This window comes from Tyto alba, unplaced genomic scaffold (assembly GCF_018691265.1).
Source record: "Tyto alba isolate M040663 unplaced genomic scaffold, T.alba_DEE_v4.0 Super-Scaffold_18, whole genome shotgun sequence".
Classification (NCBI taxonomy): Eukaryota; Metazoa; Chordata; class Aves; order Strigiformes; family Tytonidae; genus Tyto; species Tyto alba.
The window spans coordinates 8089370-8110769 of NW_024881280.1; the positions used below are offsets into that span (position 1 = coordinate 8089370).

The following is a 21400-nucleotide window of genomic DNA, read 5'->3' on the forward strand; positions in this document are numbered from 1 at the left end:
GAATAGATTTTTGTGTTGCTGGGATTTAAGATGTGTTCTATTGAAAAAGCAGGGCAACATTCTTGAAATAGAAAATATGAAGTGGTCTTTGAACAGCTAACTCATTTTGTGTTCTAGACTTGTTAACTAGTCCTTGGTGGGTGGTTGTGAGTGTCTTTGTGGGGAAGTGTTCCCTCCTCAAAACTGAAAACCAGATTTTGTAACTTAACTGATCTTAAAATCTGTGGAGAACAATTTTGTGTTTTTCCTCCAGTTTAACTTTTACATGAAATTTTAAAGTGCCGAGTTGAAAGGATGGAAGTAGGTCTTGTATTTCCTAGGTGTCAAGAACATTTTGTGGAGTATGAGTCGCCTGCCTCCTGAGCTTTGAGGTCATTTCCCACAGGCATGTGGCGGCTGGTTTGCACAGAGGAGTGCTTCCTCCTACAGTAACCCCCTCCTAACAAAATAAATATGTCTTCTTGAATAACCAGTTCACTTAAAATTCATGAATTTGAGTTAATTCTCTGGAAAGAGACATGATTGTTTTCAAGCAGCTAACTCCTAGTGGTGGTGATTTACACTTGTCTTTGGTTCCCACCAACTAGACACTTGATAACAAGAAGCAATCATTTTTTTTTGTCAGTGTTGTATTCCATATCTAATAAGGATCAAAATATAAGCATCTGAATGTGGGAATGGCATTCTTGTGAGTTACCAGAGGCGCTTACTTTAAATTTTCACATGGCAAAATGTACAGGCTGTTTGAAGAATGAAGCTGTTGATATTTTGTTAGAGTTGACATAATGCTTAACCTGTGAGGTAGACACACAAAAGTAGAATAAAGCAGATAAACATCAAGCAGTTAAAGGTAATTCTTTTAGTTCCGTAAACAGCGATCAGGCTAATCATAACAGTACAAATGTTTTCTTATTTGATTTAAATTATTTTCATAATTTAGAAGACAGGTAACTAAGGTTGCTTGGTGCTTCACATCCATCCATTTAATCTTAGCTGCATAGCACTTTGGGGGGTTAGTTTGTCTATTTTTCTCCAAAGTTTATCTGTTTGAATTTTTTTTTTTTTTTCCCTCCCCTCTTATTCTTTGTCTTTGCCTTTGACAGATGTTTAGAAGTTCTTTGGATTGGGGAGCGGGCAAAGAAATCCCAACACACAAACAGTCTTTTTTAATAAGAAACTTGGGGAAAATGTGTTTTGTTTTGTTTTGTGGGGGTTTTATTTTTATTTTTTTTTTCTTTTTCCTTTCTTTCCCCCTTTTCATTTTTGAAGAAGTTTTGGGCCTCTGGGAACTCTTTCTTTCTGTCAGGACCAAATGACTTCTGCTTTTGTGTTTTGCTGTTTGCTCTTCTGAAAGCTGCACGTTTTACCAAACGCTGTTTGTTAGGCAAATGATCTGAAGAGTTGAGGCAATATGAGAACAAAGAGCACTTTGACACATCAAGCAAGGCATTAGATGAAAATGCAGTTTAAAGTTGTCATAGCCCCCGTGTCTGGAAGGCCTAAATTATATACACACAGGCAACCTTGATTTGATATATCCTAATTGTGCTCGATTTTATAGTACTGATTATCATTTAAGGTTTTTAATGTGGAAAACTGTTACAGAAAGGATTTTGCATGAGACTTATTTACTTTCTTAGACCGTATTTTGAATAATTTTAACCAGGTTTTCCTTTTTTCCAGAATGGTGAACACACATAGAACATTATCAGAACTCCATAGAATTTGCATTTGATTTGAGAGCTTGTAAGAGCATTCATCATGGAGAAACAGCAGATTGTCCTGGGTAGCCGGGATGGTGGGACTGTGTCTGGTGCAGCACCTGCTTTTTTTGTCATCTTGAAACAGCCGCAGGGAAACGGTAAAGCTGACCAAGGAATCCTAGTAGCAAACCGTGATGCTTGTGCTCTCGCCAGCAGTGTATCAACTTCAATAAAACCCGAAGTCAAGACCTGCCTCCCAGCTGAGTGTGTCTCGGGGGGCATTACCGTCACCCTAGATAACAACAGTATGTGGAATGAATTCTACCATCGCAACACAGAAATGATTCTGACGAAGCAGGGGAGGCGCATGTTCCCGTACTGCCGATACTGGATTACAGGTCTGGATGTCCATCAGAGGTACATCCTAGTCATGGACATATCCCCTGTGGACAATCACCGATACAAATGGAATGGCCGTTGGTGGGAGCCCAGTGGAAAGGCAGAACCGCATGTTCTCGGGCGAGTGTTTATTCATCCAGCATCCCCTTCCACTGGCTATTACTGGATGCACCAGCCAGTATCTTTCTACAAACTCAAACTTACCAACAACACCCTGGACCAGGAGGGGCATATAATCTTGCATTCTATGCACCGTTATCTGCCACGACTTCACTTGGTGCCTGCCAACAAAGCCACAGAAGTCATTCATCTCAATGGCCCTGATGTCCATACATTTACCTTTCCACAGACGGAGTTCTTCGCAGTTACAGCCTACCAGAACATCCAGATTACCCAGCTGAAAATAGATTACAATCCTTTTGCTAAAGGATTCAGAGATGATGGGTCGAATAGTCGACCTCAGCGTGATGTGAAACAAACCAGTAACTTAGAATTGGAAGGAGGTGGTGTTTTTAGTGCTGCTAGCGTTCGTGGTCGCCCTGCTGAAGTTGCTGCATTAGATTTACATCAGAGAACTTTAGATTCTTCATTCATTGGTCAAAACCCATCAGATGCTGATCTGGACAAAGAGTCCTTTAACGCAGAAAGGGAATTCCTGGGTTTCCTGGACACTGACCTGTCTTCACAAGATATGCCAAAGCTAAAACAAGAGGTCTCTGAAAGGTGGGTTAACATCCTATTTTTAGTACAAGTACTGTTTGAGTGGGGTGTTTGATAAAATGTTAAATAATAGGATGCTCAGTGTAGAGATTTACAACTAAAGGTTGCCTGACCTGAAATGGCAAAACATTTAGCATTATTAAAAGCTTTTCTTTGTTTAAATTGTCATCTATCAGTCTGGACTTTCTATTGTGTCTGAGGAGTGTAAGTCTTCAGTATTTTTTCCTACGTTGCTTTAAACTCCTTTTGCAGAGAAGTGTCGAGGGATTTCTCTTAACCCTCTTAACATTTTAGAAGATTAAATTTATTTTTTCAGAGTTTTAAGCAGAGCACATTGCCTTTCTTTTTAGGGTTGCTTACCACAGCGACATGCTGTCTCTGTCTTCAGTTTTCACTAGTGGATGGGTGAGGATGTGTGGTATGTATGGATATTTAGGTTGGGTATGTGTAGGGATTGCTACAAGGCAGTTATAACTGGCAGCATGCCACTGTTTTGTCAGTAGTTGCTTGTGTGAATTCTTTTATTCCACAATGTAGTATGAGGTAGCCTGCCAGCTGGTAGTCAGTTGCCTCATGTTTGCTGTGAGGCAAGGGAATCTGCACCTGGGGAAGTACTTCAGAATAACTGTTAGACTGTTCAGACCTTAATTTCCTCTGTGGTAATTTTATGTTTATGAACTTAAGCGGTATTGACTTTTTGAACCATTCTATTCATAGCATACAAACAGTAGTAAAGCAATCTAGTGTATATTGAGAGCCTACCCATAGTATGGAACCTGCTGACCAATAAGTCTTCGTGTTGGTAAAGCAAGCCTGGCGAAACCTGTTATTTTCCTGCACTTTCACTCAGTTTCCAAAATCTAAGCAATAGAATAGAGCAGATTTAGTCAATCTGTGTCAAGAGATGCTTGAAACACTTTGAACCTGAAGAAGCAGTTTAAAAGAAAAAAAGAGGCTTCTCTCCTGTCATGTTTCTTCATGTCTGTCTGTGAATACCAGACTTAATCTGACAAGGATTCAGTGACAAAAGCAGCCTTATGTAGATCTGTACACCAAGAAACTATTTAACTGGAGGGTCTCAGGGTAATGTTAATGGTGTAATTAGAGGTCAGTTCTTAGAGGAAGAAAAGTTGTATTTGTGACAAAATTACATAGTTTGTTTCAAAGGCTATATTACTCTACTACTTCAGTGTGTTTTAGAGTGGCTGGAGGTTTGTTCTACTGTGCTTTTTCCATGCAGAGAGCATCTCCTTGCCTTTTGACGAGCTGAAAAACTTGAAATTACAAAGTTCTCCATTCTTTGAGATTTTGAATTTAGTTGTCATAATTCTTAACAATACTAGAATTGTTTTGTGATCTAGAGTGCCCTAACCGTTCTTTTGCAGTATTTCCCAGTGTCAGTGTATTAGGAAGAACATCATCTAGACTTCTTATATTCCCCAAAAATGTTGTTGTAAATTCTAGAGAAACCCATCTTAAAGACTCAAAGTACGCTGATTTCAGAGAGGATGGGCTTTCTTTAGTTCCTAAGAATGCAGTCTGGAGAAGTGTTTAGTTAACTTTGCATATTGGAAGTAAAACAGTAAAACTCTGAAAATAATTACTGAAAGGTTTATTTTGTTTTCAAAGAGATGCTTTTTTCTTCTTGGGGTCAGCTACAGTACAAGAAAATCAAAATTTTGATCATTTTGTTTGTCTGAGAAGGGTCATTGAAGCAAGTTATTTGGAGAACGGTTTGAATTGGACAGCTTGAGGTTTTTTGGTTCTCTTTACCAAGGAATAAAAATCACTGTTTTAAGGACTTAAGGACTTTCCTTAAGAACAGATGATGCAAATTGGCAGACTTAATTTCTTTTGGTCCAAAGCATGTTAGATGCCTTCCCTGGCTTTACCTCCAAGACAGTTTATCCCTGAAATGTGCTAAAAGTTGCACAGATGGGAAAAGACTGTAAAGAGTTTTTTTCTATTCTGGGTCTGGAAGCCGCTCTCATTTGATAAATAAATGCTACCAACTATTCCTCAAGCATTGTCCAGCTTTTTGTTTTATGTTTTTGTAATCTATGTGAAAAAGTCAGATTCTGTACTTGGAAAGAGAATTGATCTCATCCAAGAAACGTCAGAACTATTTTTTTATGTGCTGGAGTTTTTTCAGAACATTAGTTCTCCTTTTTCCCTCAGATCTGTTCATAATGTTTTCATGCTGTGCAGTTGAGATCCGTTCATAAATATGTTAGCCTTTCAAGGACAGTGAGTGGCATTTTTCTTTATCAAACCAGACACATTAATACTTATGTATTAATGAAGACTGGACAGTTTTTTAATTTTGTCATGGGCAAGCTATTACTAGTAGCTGATAGACATTATCATGTTTTTATGCAGTGTAGTGATTTTTGCTGAGTTTAGATTTGGGAGAGAGTGAGAAGTTGGGAACTCCTTCCTCTGGGATAACATTCACTAAAGGAAGTGGAGTTCCTAGCGCTGTAGGGCATGATACTTTCTGCGAATGCCTGATTTGTCTGACGCTTTTGAGAATGGAACTATGTAAAAGATTGCATATACCTGAGAATAATTTTAATCTTGAGTTACTGGTGCACTTTGGAAATAAAGGACTATTTTCTTTATACAAGGTGTAGTATGTTTTGGGTTTTTTTCCTGCAGCCTTGGTAGTCTGTTTAGTTTCATCAGGTGTATTATAAAGAAAATAAATGTTTAATTTGAGTTGTGGACCCTTCTGTAGGAATGCTTATGCCTGGCACTACTCAGATGTTAGGGCCACAGAGGAAACCACAAACAAACTTTACTGGTTCTTGAGTCTTACAGGATAACATACCCCTTCTCCCTTCCAAGATCTTTTGAATTTTCTAGTTCAAAAATACAAGTACTGTGGGATTTTTAATGCTCCAGTAGTCTTGTTTTTCTGATTTAGTTGTGTTGTGTTTAGTCTGACAGTTTACTTTTCTTACCTCCTTTTGGAAGGCAAGTGATCATCCTTCAAACTCCAGACACAGATTGCTAGATTATTTCCAAAAGAAATATTTTTTTTCCATGGTATATTTTAAAATGATCTATCTAAAAAAAAAAATCCACGGATGTCAGTAATTTCAATAAATGAGCAGCTAAACGGTTTTTAATTTGGCAAAATGCAAGGAAGAGATTTCTCTGTTTTTACTGTTTTATTATGAGGGTATCAGATACATTACTAGAGGTATAAGGAAGTTTGCTTAAATATGAGCAGCATTGTTGCATATCAGACAAAGAAAGAGCTAGTTAAGACATTCTTTCACCATTTTTACCTGATGTCAGATTAAGCAGACAAGGATTTTGAGAGGACAAACTTGCATGATTTGTCTTCCCATAGAATATAGGAAGAGAAGTTTCTGTGACTGGTTATTATTGCACATCACAAACTGAGGGCCAAATGAAATTACTTCAGTGCTAAAAAACAACCTTTTTATTGTTTGAAAAGTTGATAATTGCACCCGAATTTAAAAAAATGTAGAAAAATGCTGTGCATCATTTTGTACAAACACTCTTGTCTTCTCACACGTACGCATACATGGGTGATACCTCAGTCTCGTTACCATCTGGCTTTTACTCTGTATATTGCAACCATAATAACATTTGTGTCCAGAAATGTCATTTTTACAGCAGGGCTTGCTGCTTTATTTTGGATACTGTCCAGATCCCTAACAGAAAGGTAATTCTTAGCTTCAGTATACATCTTGCAATAGGTAAAGGAAAATGGCTAGAGAAGTCCAGGCTTTACTGGGTTTCCAACTGGAAACAGTAGAACTCAGATGTGAAATTTATTCCTGGCCAGAAAATTTACTAGTTTTTTTTTTGTCTCTTTATTGTAGAGAATTTTAAGAGAGAGGGGCAGGTGACTCGCGTCTTCTTAATAGCATTGACTGTAATTGTGGATCTGCTCTACTGAATCAACCTCTAGCTGTAACGTGACAGGATTTTGAGTTGCCCATAACCTCTAAGTAGATTGTCTTAGAATTTAGTTCACAGTAAGCTCACTGAAGAAGAAAGACTTTTTATCTTATACCTGACATTCTTAATTAAACGAAAGCTAGAAAGTTTTTAATAGGAAACTCACTGGTCAGAGAAGACAGTAGACAAATCAGAACTGGTATGCCACTCTCCTTCTGCCTGTTACTCCCTCAGAAAGCAGGTTTTTCCTTCAGGCTTAATTCTAGTTACTTAGTGTCCTTCTGAATTACAGCAGGTTTTCTAGATAGGTTCTGTCTTGTTCTTAGGAATTTTGTATGTAGATGTATAAATCTGTGTCTTGACAGTTTGCTCCCTATTTTAACACTGCAGTCTTTCTTCATGAGGTGGAGACTCACAACTCCATGCTGTGACTTTTTGTCCCAGCTTTTCTGCCTTAAGTATGTTCTCAGTCTACACAAGGCAGAAGCAGCCTCTTCCTCCACATCTTTTTCTCCCTCAATCCCAGCTGGGGGTTCAAGTGAGCATAGTCATTCTTTAAAGCTGGGGGGATGGATAATAATGAAGTATACACATACACACACAATATATAAAGTAATATTCCCTTTATATGCAATATATTGTTAGTAAAATTATGTTAAGTTACTTTGAAGTTGAAATGAGGAGCCAGCTTCTGATGTACTTAACAAAGCTGCCGACTGCTGTTTTCTGACTGATGTGTCTGTCCCTCAGAGAAGCCCATCATCAGAGAGTAACTGGCTGTACCGTTAGTCTTCAGTATCTAATGCATGGTATGTCAAATTCTGGTTAGGTTAATACTCAGACTTAGTGGAAGACAGAGCATAATTCAGTAGGATATTAACTTCTGTAAGTGTTCAAACAGCTGAATTTAGAAATTGTCTGTACGTGGCCTCAGGATGAATTAAAAATATTTGTTGAGTCACATAAAGTGAAGTGCATTAACTGCTCTCCTGGCTTCTTATTTGCAAGCACAGTGGCTTTAGTATGGTGACTTAATGAGATATACAGCAAACTAAGGTCACTTCTGGGCATTTAAAACGTAGCTTAGTCCAAGTTCATGCCGAGTCTTAAATAGGAAAAAGTGCCAAAGTCACCCTGATACTACTGGGGAAGGAAATTGTGCTGCTGCCTTCAGATAAGAAGTTGGATTGTTTTTAATTACAGCAATTTTCTTTCTTTTTTTTTGAGTGCTTCTAAAAATGTGAGTTTGTAAATGACAGCTTATTTAGCAGTCTCATGTCTCGGAGCATTTTGAAAGTTTTTAAAAATATGTAACCAAGGATTATGGGAGATGATGGAATTTCAGTAAAGGAAGAGATTTGATAAAGAACTTGTGTTGTGTTTGTTTTTGTGTTCCCCCTCCCACCCTAGTCCCATTGCTAGCAGTTATGAAAGCGGCTCCCGTGTGGCATCCCCACTGGACCCAAATGGACATTTTAATGTGCTCATTAAAGAGGAACCAGTAGATGACTATGACTACGAGTCAAGTATTTGCACACAAGGAATAAGTGTGAAACAGGAAGACACAGATGAAGAAACTGATGAGTATTCCAACACTGATGATGATGATCCTGTCCTACAAAAACACTTGATGAGACGCAGTGAAATAGATGGAATTGATGGAGAATTCAGGTTTAGGAAGCGTATGCTAACCAGTCATTCAGGTGTTGCCAAAGCAAAAATGTTAAAACTGGATAGTGGGAAGATGCCTGTGGTCTATTTGGAACCTTGTGCAGTCACAAAGAGCACAGTAAAGATATCTGAGCTGCCGCAGACCATGCTCTCCTCTTGCAAGAAGGATAAATCCCCATTGAGTGCAGTACTGGATACCTTGCCTGTGTGTTTTGAAAATCACAAAGGTTGTTGCTTAGGCACAGCCACTGTAACTGAGGAGTTAGTAATGAAAAAACAGTCATCTGGGAGTAAAATGTTACAGAAATACTCTTCAATCAGAGAGGCCCAGTGGGCTCTCTCTAAATCACCTAGTTTTAATCTCAGGGGCTCAGTAAGTTGTCACTTTTCAGCTAAAGAGATCTGTGGAAGAAAAAGGCCTGGCATACTGAAGAATCCAGTGTCCCTGAAGGGCTCTGGTAGCAATCAAAACAACCTATCATCAGTTACAACTAAAAGAGGAAGGCCACGGAAACTGAAAATTTCCAAGGCTGGTCGACCACCTAAAGGTATAGGGAAAACTGTAATAACGACCAAGAACACCTCTCTGGGTCCTGGGAGTATCCTTCCAGATGTTAAGCCCGACCTTGAAGATGTTGATGGAGTCCTCTTTGTGTCCTTTGCATCAAAGGTAAAACCTATTTTGAATAGAATTCAAAACCTTTTCTGATATCTCATGTTTAAGCCCTTTATACTTATAAACTGAAGGTATATTTTCTTTTAAATGGAGTTTTGAGGTGTATGGCCTATTTCCAAATCTGTATGTCCCAATGTTAATCAGAACTTTTTCTTACTTCTTAGTAACTTGGGGGGGGGAAATAGTGGGGTCTAGAGATGCATACTTGTTTATTAAACAATCTTATGTTTTGAATATTTCAGTGGTATTTTGATGTGGGCTAGTTTGCATCTGAGTCAGCGTTTTAAGGTATCTTGTACTTATTTGAGGCTCTTTATGTATGTAGGAAGCTCTTGACATTCACACTGTTGATAGAGCTGGAGGAGAAGAGTCGCAGAATCTTCAGGCTCCTTTGCTGACTACAAATGATCCAGGTACGTTTTTGTATTTTTTGTGTCTATTCCCTGCAATAAGGGAATTTGTGAAGACACATCGAAAAATAAATCATTGAAGTAAATTTTTTTCATGGTTAATGTTTTCTATATGTTCTCTCTTTTTTTATGCTTTGAGTAGATTGTCAAGCAAGAATCCAAGTACTGGAAAAGGAATTGATGGAAGAGCTGAAGACCTTGAGGCATAAGCAAGTAATACATCCCAGCCTTCAGGAAGGTAAGCAGGCAGTGTACATTTTGTTGCACCTGGCTGTATATTATACTTAATCATACTGAGTTGATAAATTCCGACTGGATGTAATAATGTGTATGTCCAACACAGCTGGGATCTGATTTTTTTGTTTGTTTGTTTTTTCAAATGCAGGAAAGTGTACAGGTATGTATGTACAAATACGAGAGTATGAAAGGAAATTTGTGTGAAACTCATTTTCCCTCTTGCCACTTGTGGCAATGAGAGAGAATCTGGTGTCTGACCCAGTTTTTTTCTTACAGGCTTTAAAAGTAGTTTCAGCCAGCTAATAAAGATGTTTTCATTTTCACACATTTATGTTGCAAACTGGAAGAGGTAGAGGAGGCAAAAGATGAATCCTGAATCTCCATCGGCAGAGTGAGAGGCTGCATGTCATTATATGCCTCTTGCAGAAGATGCTGAGCCTTCAGGCAATGCCTGTTTTGTAATGAGCTAATCCTTGTAGAGAGCAGATGGAGCTGATTTTATTCTTCCATAGAAAATAGCCATTTCCTGGTAGTAGAGGAGCTAGAGATCTGGAGACACTTAAGTAAGACTACATTTGCTATGTTTGAGTCTGTATTTCTTTGCGTTGCTGTAGATCCAGGTTCACTAGCCACGTAAGAGGGTCAATCAAGGTACTTCTAGCTTGGGATCTTTCATTTGTATACAGTATTATCCTGAGGTCAGATGGAAGAAAGTCAAGGATCAACACGTAAGGACTTAATGTTCTCTCTGCTGCTGATGTTGAAGGTCTTCAGCAATAGTAGTCCTCAGAGAATTAAAGATGAGCATGTTAGAAGGAAAGCTCCTGCTGGAGTACTGCAGTGGTGTGGGATGCCTCTTCTATTATAGCTAGTTTGAATCTTTATCATATACCTGAAAATCAAAGGCACTGTTGTCATGCATCATATTTCAGATTTAGTAGCTGCATCTGATGTAGAGGAGGAAGTTCTTAAGGTTCTTCATTTGCTACTACTTGACTGCAGCAACTGGAATTTAGCAATACTCTGGAGACGATAGAAATTAATAAAAGTAGTAGTTCACCTGTCATGTATGGTGATATCTGTACTGACATAATACTTACCACAACATCTCTTAAGGCTGTGTTCATTTCACGTTGCACTTGTTGGAATCATCCTCTTGTTTTTTGTCTGTGTGGTTTTTACTTCATGATCCGAAACTGAAAGAATAGATATTGTGTATGAGTGATGTTCTTATTTTTGTTTGAGTGTTAAACAAAGCTAGGCTTGTTTTTGAAGATGACAGAATAATTCAGATGGAGTGTCAAGAAAAATAAACTGTGTACTCTTTCAGTTTCATTTTAAATAGAGTCTGAAAATAAATGGATTGTATCTTGACATTTTGCAGTTGACATGTTTTTATACAAAATGCTAGACTGACTTGCTGCTCATTTTCCCTATGTAGATTTGAAAATTATATCTCACTAGACTGTCTTGGATAATAGTTTCTGTTTAAACAACCATGTCTGAGATTTGTTCAATGTCAGTTGTTTTCAGGCTGCCAGTAATCAGGTCACTGTGTTGCCACTTACAAAAATAAATGTGTACCGCCAGCACAGGGTTTTTGCTCTACGTGCAAATACTACTTTGTGCCCTGAGCCTTGTGAAGTCATACATTTTCAATTTCAAAACTCACATATTTAGTGTGAGTTTCAGACTTGCTGGCAACAGGAGCAACATTTGTAGGTTTCTATAGCTAAAAACCAAAACAGATGTTCTCAACTCCAGAATTTGATTGACAACAATAATTTCTTGAATTCAGTGTTTTCTGAAAAAGGTACCAAGTAAAATTTACTGACTGTTATTTATTTTCAGCTTTTCTGTATCTGTATTTTTTTTTGCCATGGATAAAGATAGCTTTTGTGACCTAGTAAAGTCTTTCGATTTGAGTATTTTGGGGGAGCTGATGAAGGAAGTTGTTATAAGCAGTTAAGCATTTGTGGTAGCATCATCACCAGTTTCTTTATAGCTGTTTTTCCCCGTTGCTTCCCCCCCCCCCCCCCAAAAAAAAAAAAAAAACCAAACCCTGAAGTTTTATTACAAAGTGCCAAGCCTGGAAAAAAAATAACCTACTGAGATCTGGATCATGTGATGAACTAGTCCTGAGAACACTGTCTAAATACAACTTTATTTGTATCATAATTTCCAAACACACCCATATTCTTCTTCAGAACTGAGATGCTGTTTGTTCTTTTCTTTCATTGCTGGTTGAAACTGAAGTGTGTGTGGTATATGTTCTTGCACAAGATTAGCTTTCAGTAGAGAAGGGAATGTGTAGGTACCACTGGCAGGACTGATAAATTATGTAGCAATATGAAATATCAAATAGCTGAATTGGGTTCAGGTAGTAACTCTAGTCTTCAGTGATGTAAACAGTTCTAAAATCTTCAAAAAACAAACAAAAACTTTTATTATGAGAATTATTACAACATTGGCACTTTGGTTAATAAATTTCTGTGGAAACTTCAGTAGTAATTAAGAAAACTCTGAAAAGTAATTAAATTTTTTTTTCTTGGTTTCACATTCCTTAAAATGCTCTTTAATTCTTACCTGCTGCCAATCCAGTGAAAGTAGCAGTTATAGCTGCTAATGTTCTTTTTCAAGTCTCTTCAAATTGTAGGGGAATGTTAGAAGAGCCTGTATATAACTTAATGGTTTATTTTATAGTAAATATCTTGACTTTGATTTTCCTAACATCGTGCTGCATTGAGACATTTACCGATACTTGCTTTTCTTAGTGGGACTGAAGTTGAATTCTGTGGACCCAACAATGAGCATTGACTTAAAATACTTGGGTGTGCAGCTTCCTCTTTCCTACTCTAATTACTCTTTGTGGAGCTATCCAGGAACCAATCCCAATTCTCCAGGTGGGTAGAATATGAATTTGCTGAAATGTCAAGTACTACCTTTTTATTATCAATGATCAAGAGGAGGGAATAGTCATTTAGTTGAACTTGATACGTTAAAGGGATTACAGCAGTTTTAAAGTGACAAAGTGTGAGAACTTCCATATATCGTTATGTGGCTATTGACCAAGGAGTCCTGAGCAATTCTGGTCAGATTGTCTTCAGCCTTCTCTTTTTTGTGATGGTTGTGATCCAGTATTAGTATCTGTTGAGTTTATTTTATACCAGTATTGGAACTGGATTTTCTAGATGTAAATATACACACTAACTACTCCCAAATTGCTCAGAAAAAGCCCAAGCTATCTAATTTCTCTGATGTTACTCACATGCTGTTGTGGTTTGAGCCCAGAGGGCAACTGGCCACCACTCAGGGAATCACTCACGTCTTCCCCCTCTGGAATGGGAAGGAGAAAATAAAGTGAAAGGCTCCAGAATCCAGATAAGGACAGGGAGGGGTGGCTCGCCCATTAAGTAAAAAGACAAAACAGACAAGTAAGGGCAAAACACAGACTCGTTAGGGGAAGAAAAAAAAAAAGAAAACATTTTAATTCAAACACTAACAAAAACAACACTTTACAGACAAGGTGAGACACTGAGAAGTGCCACCACATCCAAAAACACCTCCCTCACCCCTCCCCTCTTCCCGGGCTCAGCTCTGCTCCCCATCTCTCCCCCTCCTCCCCCAGCAGGGCAGGGGATGGGGGTTACAGCCAGCTCACTGCTCCTTCCTTCTCTGGATGGGGTAAACGATACACACTCCTCCCCTGCTCCGCGGGGCTCCCCTCTGACTGCAGACAGTCCTCCATGGACCTTCTCTGGTGTGATTCCTCCCCATGGGATGCAGCCATTCCCAGGCTGCTCCAGCGTGGGTCAGCCCTGCGAGTTGCAGTCCTCCCAGCATTGAACTACAGCAGCGGGGCTGCTTCTCCCCTCAGAGTCCTGGCCTCCTTTAGGCACAGACAGCTGCTCTGGTGTGGGCTCCTCCACAGGCTTCAGGTCAGCCTCTGCTCCACCCTGGACCCCCATGGGTGGCAGGGGGGCGGCCCTGCTATCTCACCACGGGATACAGGGGGGCTCTGCTCCAGCACACCTCCCGCCCTTCCTCCTTCCTTCCACTGACCTGGGTGTCCCATAGCTGTCCTTCTCGTAACTCTTCCTCACAAGTCCCCCCCATGCCCCAGCCCTCTCCCAGGTTCCCCTTCTTAACTATGTTATCACAGAGGTGCAGCCACCATCATTAACTGGCTTGGCCCTGGCCAGAGGTGGGTCTAGCTTGGAGCCGGGGGAGCTTTGAGAAGCTGCTCACAGGGGGCACTGCTGTGGCCCCCTGCCCTGCTACCAAAAACCCCACCACACAAACCCAGCATACAAATAAAGCAAGTATGAGGAGGAGTTGTTGAAGAATTGCACACATGCAAAATAAAAAAAGTTTTCTTTTACAGAGCTGAGTATCAGGACTTTCTGGAAGAGCTTGAGGCACCACTTGGAGGCTAACCTGTAACTTCATGATAATTACATGTGGTGGCCAATTGTGCTTTTTTTAAACTCATTTGGTATCCAGACAAGTGTATTTCTCTCTATACTGTGACTGTACTTCTAATCCTGTTGGGAGATACTCTTTGATAATAAGCTGGTTGGACAAAGTATAGGGTTGCTTATCTTCCATTTACCTCTTTCTCCTACTTTAATATTCTGATTCCTGTGTCTTTCGTAATCTGCTGTGCTTGGGAGCTGTTAAAGAGAGAGGTATTGTATCTCAGCTTTATTTAAACTGCAAAAGAGGCAGATTCAGTTCAGAAGACCTCAGTCAGATCAGTGTCAAATGGAAGTCTTTCTAGCCTAGCAATAGGTAAAACAGCCACACAGATCCCTATGAGTGTTTTTACATTCCGATTTAGCTCCCAGAGCTGGTGGATAACTTGACAAAGGTGTCGCTGTTTGCCTTTTTTCATTATTCCCTGTCTCTACCCCTAATTGATACTCAGCTAAATTTGACAGAACACCAGCCATTAAATGAAGTTTCTACAGGTCTTTTAAAAGTCACTGACTCTTAACTGAGGGGAGAGACTCATTACTTTCCTCACTGAGAGAGGTTGTGGTATCAGCTCAAAACCTGCCTGTTCTGTTTTATCCTACTAACTAGCTGATTCACCTGTTTGGGTTTTGGAATCAATTGCTTGCACCGTTGTTAAGGAGACTAAAATTGAAAGAACAGGAGAAGACGTCTTTTGTATGGGGGAAAAAAAAAATAAAGTGTCTTTATTCAGCCTTTTGATTTACTGCTGTTCACCTCTCCCTGAAAAGGAATAATCAGAGTTTGCTAGGACATTGGTACAATCAGGGTCATCTCATAAACTGAGGCTAGCTTTTTTCTTTTCCAGATACTGGATTTCCTTTTGTTTCCAGGACAGGAAAGACAAATGATTTCACAAAAATTAAAGGCTGGCGAGGGAAGCTTCATGGTGCTTCTAGAAATGAAGGTAAAAAAAAAAAAAAAAAAGAGATCAGTATACTTATTTCCAATACGTGGCTTTTTCTTGACTTGCTTTGGTACTGCTTCCATGGGAAGAAAGAAACTTATTCCAAGTAAGATAAAAATACATGTATTGTGTTTTACACAGAAGGCTTGAGTGAAGATCAAAACTGTAATAGTTTTGGTTTTGTTCGTCAGTTTTGAATTTACTTGAAAGTATAATTCCAGATTTCTGGTGTCCCAGGAACCCTAATGAACTAGAGTAATTTTCATTTATATCAGTGTATTTTTAAGTCTAGTTAGAGTGGATATTCCTTACATATTTGATTACTTTGCTCTGCCTCAGGGAGAAACGGGTATTTGACAATTGGACAATTTTTACTTTATATTTAGATCAAATATTTATATTGTACCTTAGGCACTTTCATACAGTGTTGTGTTGAGGCATTCCAGATGTGTTGTGGTTTACCAAGTAGGCTAGATGTTCAGGACAAAGTAAGTTACATAAAAACACTGCTTGCTGAAGGCTTACTGTTTTTGAGAACAAATACATGTGTCAAATCTCCACAAAAGCAGTTGTTCAGACAGCTGGTTGTGTTTCAGAGTGGGTTATATTTGGCGTGCCTGTGTTGTGCTCTTCTACAAGAATTGTGTATGTCTTTAGTTATTTACCTCTTCTATGTTGTGTAATTATTATAGGATTTGTCAGTATGTTTTCCCAGGAGCCTAGTTAAAGTGTTCTTTATTTAGGTGGCAGTTCAGAAGGTTCCTTGAAGAATCGCTCAGCGTTCTGCAGTGACAAGCTGGATGAGTACCTGGAAAATGAAGGGAAATTGATGGAAACGAGCATGGGATTCTCTTCTAGCACTCCCACTTCTCCAGTGGTGTATCAGCTTCCCACTAAGAGCACTAGCTATGTGCGAACACTTGACAGTGTTTTAAAGAAGCAGTCCACCATAATTCCATCAACATCTTACACGTTCAAGCCTGTTCCTTTGTCATCTACCTCTAGGAAGACAAAGACTCAAACCAGACAGGCATCTACAAACAGTAGAGTAAAATACAAGCCCATACTGCCTTCACCTTTTTCTGCAAAGCAGAAACAGAACTCTTCAGCATCAGGGGAAAAGGCCGCTAAGTCTGTCTCAAATAGCAGTTTGAATAACCAAGCAGATGGTTTCATGGTGCCAGCTCTGGATGAAAACATACTTCCAAAACAGATTAGCTTGCGCCAAGCACCACAACAACAAGGAGCTCGTCCACCAGGTTTGTCTAAGTCTCAAGTGAAGTTAATGGACTTGGAAGACTGTGCTCTCTGGGATGGCAAACCACGGACCTATATTACAGAAGAACGAGCAGACATCTCTCTGGCAACCCTGCTTACGGCTCAGGTAGATCTGTAATACTTTAATTTCTTTTATACCGCCGCTTTTCCAAATCTGTACACTTGCTGATTTTGCATACAGATGCAGAAAACAAGACTGAAGCTGCGAAGGAGCATGACAAAGCACGATGATCCTTTGTGGTGTAGTCTTTGCAGTGAAAGTTGAGAAGTGCTGACTTAGCAGTATGTGAAAAAACTAATTGTGATAATAGCGTGTTGATACAGATCATTAATAATGAGTTATTTCCCATTTTCACAATTAAAAATTCTGGTTAATGCAATTGCTATTCAGTAACTGCATTTCCTTAATATTCATCAACTTTTTTTTTTTATTGTTAGTTGAACTATCTGCAAAAAAAATCCTGGTCATGTGACTTGGTTGTCACATGATAACCTCTTTTGCTTTCTTCACATCCTGCTTGTTGCCAGGATGGTTTAGCTGCCTCAAAATTTCCACTCAGAAGACTTTAAATGCAAACTTGCAAACTCTCCTCTGTTCTGCCTTTTTTTTTTTTTTTTTTTTAGTATAAATGACAAGTTATCATATGTAAACTGTGTAGTTGGAGGGGCTATTCTAAATGAACTTTGAATAGCAATTTTGCATGTGCTTGATTTACTGAAATGTCCTCTTACTAAAGTTTGAAGTGTATACTTCTTTAAAACTTTTCCTAGGCTTCTCTCAAAAACAAACCTATCCACAAAATAATAAGACGACGAGCACCTCCTTGCAATAATGATTTCTGTCGACTGGGTTGCATATGTGCCAGTTTGGCCCTGGAGAAACGTCAGCCTACCCACTGCCGCAGGCCAGACTGTATGTTTGGTTGTACTTGCTTGAAGAGAAGAGTGTTGCTGGTGAAGGGAGCATCAAAACATAAGAAAATAATGAAAAAGGGTGTGCGTGGAAATCTTGCGTTCTATGGAACACAGGAAGAACATCAAGAGGATGAAGATGTGGAAGAGGAGGGTGATGTGGAAGAAGATGAGCTGAAGCAGAAGGATAAGAAGAAGAGAAAAAGAGTGGAATACAGTGAGTATTGCTGAGCGAAAGTGATTACTTACAGCTTTGCAGAAAGCCCCTATCTTGGTGGGCATTTTTGTTAGGATGTAATAGTGATGCCATTTCTAAATCCAGAGAATGGGAGTGAATTCCAAAAGATGTCTGCAGCATCTGCTTTCATGTAGCTGACTAGCAGGAAATAACACCTTTTTGCTTTTTTAACTCTTAATTATCTGATTGGCATTTTGGGCACTACTTAGTTGTTTGTTATGCTCAATTAGCTGGAGTTTCTTTTTGATAATTTAAACTCTCCAGATACCTTGAAAGACTAAGGCTATGAGATAATTACTGCTGTCACTATTGGTAATCTTCACTGTTACAGTGCTCTTTTCTTTCCCCTCCTATCAAGTGGGTATCTAGAGCTGTATTTTCAGTTGCTGTACGTAGCTGCATAGTTCACTGACTTCAGTGGAAATACAGTGACTGATGGTAGTTTCACATGTGGCCTAACATATGCTCAGGAAAGCAAACTGGCAGAGGTTGATCATGGATTTACACTTTCAGTTTCTTGCTAGTAGTAGTTTTAGTAATAGTGAAAACCAAACATAGTGTTAGCTGTTGTTCCACTGGAATAAATTAATTCTTCATAAAGCTGTGGTATAAAGTCTGTTTTTTGGGGGGTGTTTGTAATTTTTAAGTATATAGTATCAGTGAAGATCACTAATTTTTCAGTGTCTTTTTGTATCCGCTATCACAGTACAAGTAAAAAAACAATGATTAGTGTAAAATACTTATTTTCATTTCCTGTTCCTTGTGGACAAATCCCAGTCACTTTTGGCTAGAATTCAAAACAAGAGAAACATTCAGCAGTATTTTCTAGTAGTATGAACTAGTGATTGCTGCATGGCTAAACTTCAGGCTCAAACAAAAAATTCTTTTACTGCCGTGTTAGATGATGTTTCATTCACAAGTAAATTGGTTTTGTTTTTCCTCTTTTTTTCAGCTATCTGTGACTCGGAGCCAGAACAGCCTGTTAGGAATTGTCCGTTGTGGGTGAAAGTAGAAGGTGAAATAGATCCAGAGCCAATTTACATCCCAACACCTTCTGTTATTGAACCAGTTAGATCTTCAGTAGTGCCCAACACAGAAGTCATGCTTTCTAGTAAGCATAGATCTTCCAGTGGAATGAAAACAGGCAGAGTGTATACTCCTAAACCCAATCCAGTGGTAAGAAAGGAAAAAAGATGTATTTGGTTTTCTTTGTATCAAAAATTAAAATAAACGCTGCCAAAAGCTTCTGTGCTAGTCCATTTTAAATGAAATTTGGGATGAAAGCCTAAGATTGACTGCTTGTAAGTGTGTTGATAACCTAGGGTGAACTGGGTGTATATAAATCTTTAACTATGTCCATCTTCTATTGAGAATTTACTGTAGCAGTACTCAGATGATGAAAGGTGGTTGTGATTCACTAATAGCCTCATTTAAAAAATGAAATAATACATGCTACTCTTGGCAAAATGTTTGCTGGTCCTATAATATTTAAGTTATAGGCTGCATGATGTAACCTAAGTAATGAATTACTTTGAAAAACATCTGGGATACAGACACACTGTTCAGTGTAGTTCTGGAGTCATTTTTTTGTTGTTGTCGTTATTTTTTGAGGTTTCACTGCCCACTGAAAGAATCTGCATTTGCCTCTCCCTTCCTCTTAATATCTAACAAAAGCAACAGCAGCAGTAGAGGAAGAACAGTGGTAGAGTTGAGTCTAGTTATGTCTGAAGAACAAACATACCAGAGTTGCTACTTAATGTATACCAGCTAATGTTAAACCATGCATGATACTTAAGACTCGTTTCCCCACTTAGAAGAGTATCTGAAAGGGTTGGGGTTTCTGGGGCTGGTGGTGATGTTCAATTCCTCTTCTCCCCCTGCCCTGACCATGTATCTTAGAAGCAAGATGTAGACTGAGCTATGCAATAGTAAGAGGGCAGATTCAGCTCTAAATGCTAGACCTTTCTTTTGACAGTTACTATTGAAGCATTAATGTTGAAGTGTTGTTAGAAAGCAGAACTGTTTCATTAATCTAATGTGCATCTAGAATGGAGAGGTTTTGTTTTCTCTCTTTTTTTTTTTTTTTTTTGTAGATTCGGGAGGAGGACAAGGATCCTGTCTACTTGTACTTTGAAAATATGATGACGTGTGCCAGGGTCCGAGCATATGAACGCAGGAGAGAGAACAAAAAGCAACAGAAACTTAAAAGCGAATCACAGAGTTGTAGCATAAAGGTAAGAAGTCACACTGTAACTGGCATGTACCATAGAGCAGGCAGAAATATTGAAAATTTGGAAGTTAATTTTTTCCCCTAAAAACTCCTATGTGACATGAGGGCTTGACTTATATTTGGTGGTGATAGGGCTGTGGAGCCTGGAGCCTAAACCACCTAGCAGTGCTGGTAAACTTACCCTGTTACTGTGATAGAAAATGTCATGTCTGGGAATTCCTGGCTGCCAAGTGCATTATCGTGTAAGGTTCAAATGTTCATTGTTAAAAGAGCTGTTCTAAGATGAAGATTGTAACTTTGTCAAAGTTAGTGGATGTTTTATGATTCGGGGTGACAGTATGATAAATTAGTTTATTTTGTGATGTGACTTTTTTACTATGGAAGACACACACAGGGTAAACATTTTTCTTGCATTTCTTTTCTCCTGCAGGAGCACGAACCAGAGCTTCAGTCTTTTGAGAAATCAGCCTGTGAGGTAGACAAAGACAATGATAAATCAGGAGGTAAGAGCAGAGTTTTGAGTGTAATTGGACTTCCTGGTAGTTCCACATTTTTGTGGGGTTTTTGTGTTGGCTTTATTTTTTAAAAAAGTTGCAGCTATTGATGAAACGAGTCCATTTGCTGGGGGAGTTATTATGGTTGTCAATAAAAATCTTACAATGTGCTTCCAGTTTCCTGTTTTCTTCAGCAGTTGTGTGTGTGTCGTGGGAGATACAGCAGACTAAATATCCAAGTACTCGCTGCTATTCTAAGGTTAAAATGACCAGTATTACAGTAGCTTGTTTAGCAATAAAAGATAATACTGCACAGCAGACTTGTCTTCAAGAGTGATACTTGGGAAGGAATGGAGATCACTGGTTTTGGTTTGGTTGTGTTTTTGTTTTTGTTTTTTTTTTTTTCCCCTTCCCCCTTTTTTTTTCCCCTTACTATTACTTTGTAGTTACTGAAGAATTGATAAATATCCAAGTGGTTCTGTGAGGACATGATCCTCATGATCTCCACTTTAGAACCATATGGGACAAGGAAACGCCTATATTTTATTTGGAGTTATTTGCTGTTGAATTCTTTTAGTTCAAGTTGAAAGGTTGAATTGAAGATCTGCTACATTATATATACCGGCTCTGACTTTCTAGTTCATAAAGAAGTAGGCTAGGCATCTGTGTTCTGCTTCAGTCTAAAGTGGCCCTAATCATGTTGCGAACTTTAAAATGAGACATATACTAGAGGCATTGTGTCATCCACTAATGAAATATAGCTGCCTTTTTGAGCTGAAGTTTTTCACTGTTTAATGTTTACAAACAGCGCACTCTACATTTAAGGATGGGAATGGAAAAATAATACAACTAGTTGAAAATTCTGGTGAATTGGTAGATGAAATTAAAATGGCCAGGACACAGGGCTCAACATCCTTACAGTTTTGCAAAAAGTGACGTTGGATCTCTAATGACAACAAAAGGTCATGCTTCTGTTACACATCTTCTGCAAAAGAGAGTTCTGCTAGCAACATGTTTGCCCCTCATGCCATTATAGGACACTGGTCCTTTTCTGACTCCAAGAGAAAAGTGCCA

At 38.9% G+C, this 21400-nt stretch overlaps 1 protein-coding gene across 9 annotated transcripts in view; it reads left to right on the forward strand.

Moving 5' to 3' along the window:
* Positions 1-21400, forward strand: part of MGA (MAX dimerization protein MGA) — a 64427-nt gene that overhangs the window by 11107 nt on the left and 31920 nt on the right. For 8 of the 9 annotated variants that reach the window (XM_042790663.1, XM_042790667.1, XM_042790665.1 and 5 more), the window contains exons 2-12: positions 1684-2825; positions 8169-9099; positions 9431-9518; positions 9658-9753; positions 12527-12655; positions 15076-15174; positions 15918-16558; positions 17224-17581; positions 18555-18778; positions 19696-19836; positions 20263-20335. In XM_042790663.1, coding sequence (XP_042646597.1) covers positions 1762-2825; positions 8169-9099; positions 9431-9518; positions 9658-9753; positions 12527-12655; positions 15076-15174; positions 15918-16558; positions 17224-17581; positions 18555-18778; positions 19696-19836; positions 20263-20335 — 3844 coding nt within the window. In that variant the 5' untranslated portion in view covers positions 1684-1761. Of the gene's footprint in view, positions 1-1683; positions 2826-3176; positions 3241-8168; positions 9100-9430; positions 9519-9657; positions 9754-12526; positions 12656-15075; positions 15175-15917; positions 16559-17223; positions 17582-18554; positions 18779-19695; positions 19837-20262; positions 20336-21400 lie in introns of those variants that run through there. The other variant, XM_042790671.1, reaches the window with a different exon arrangement.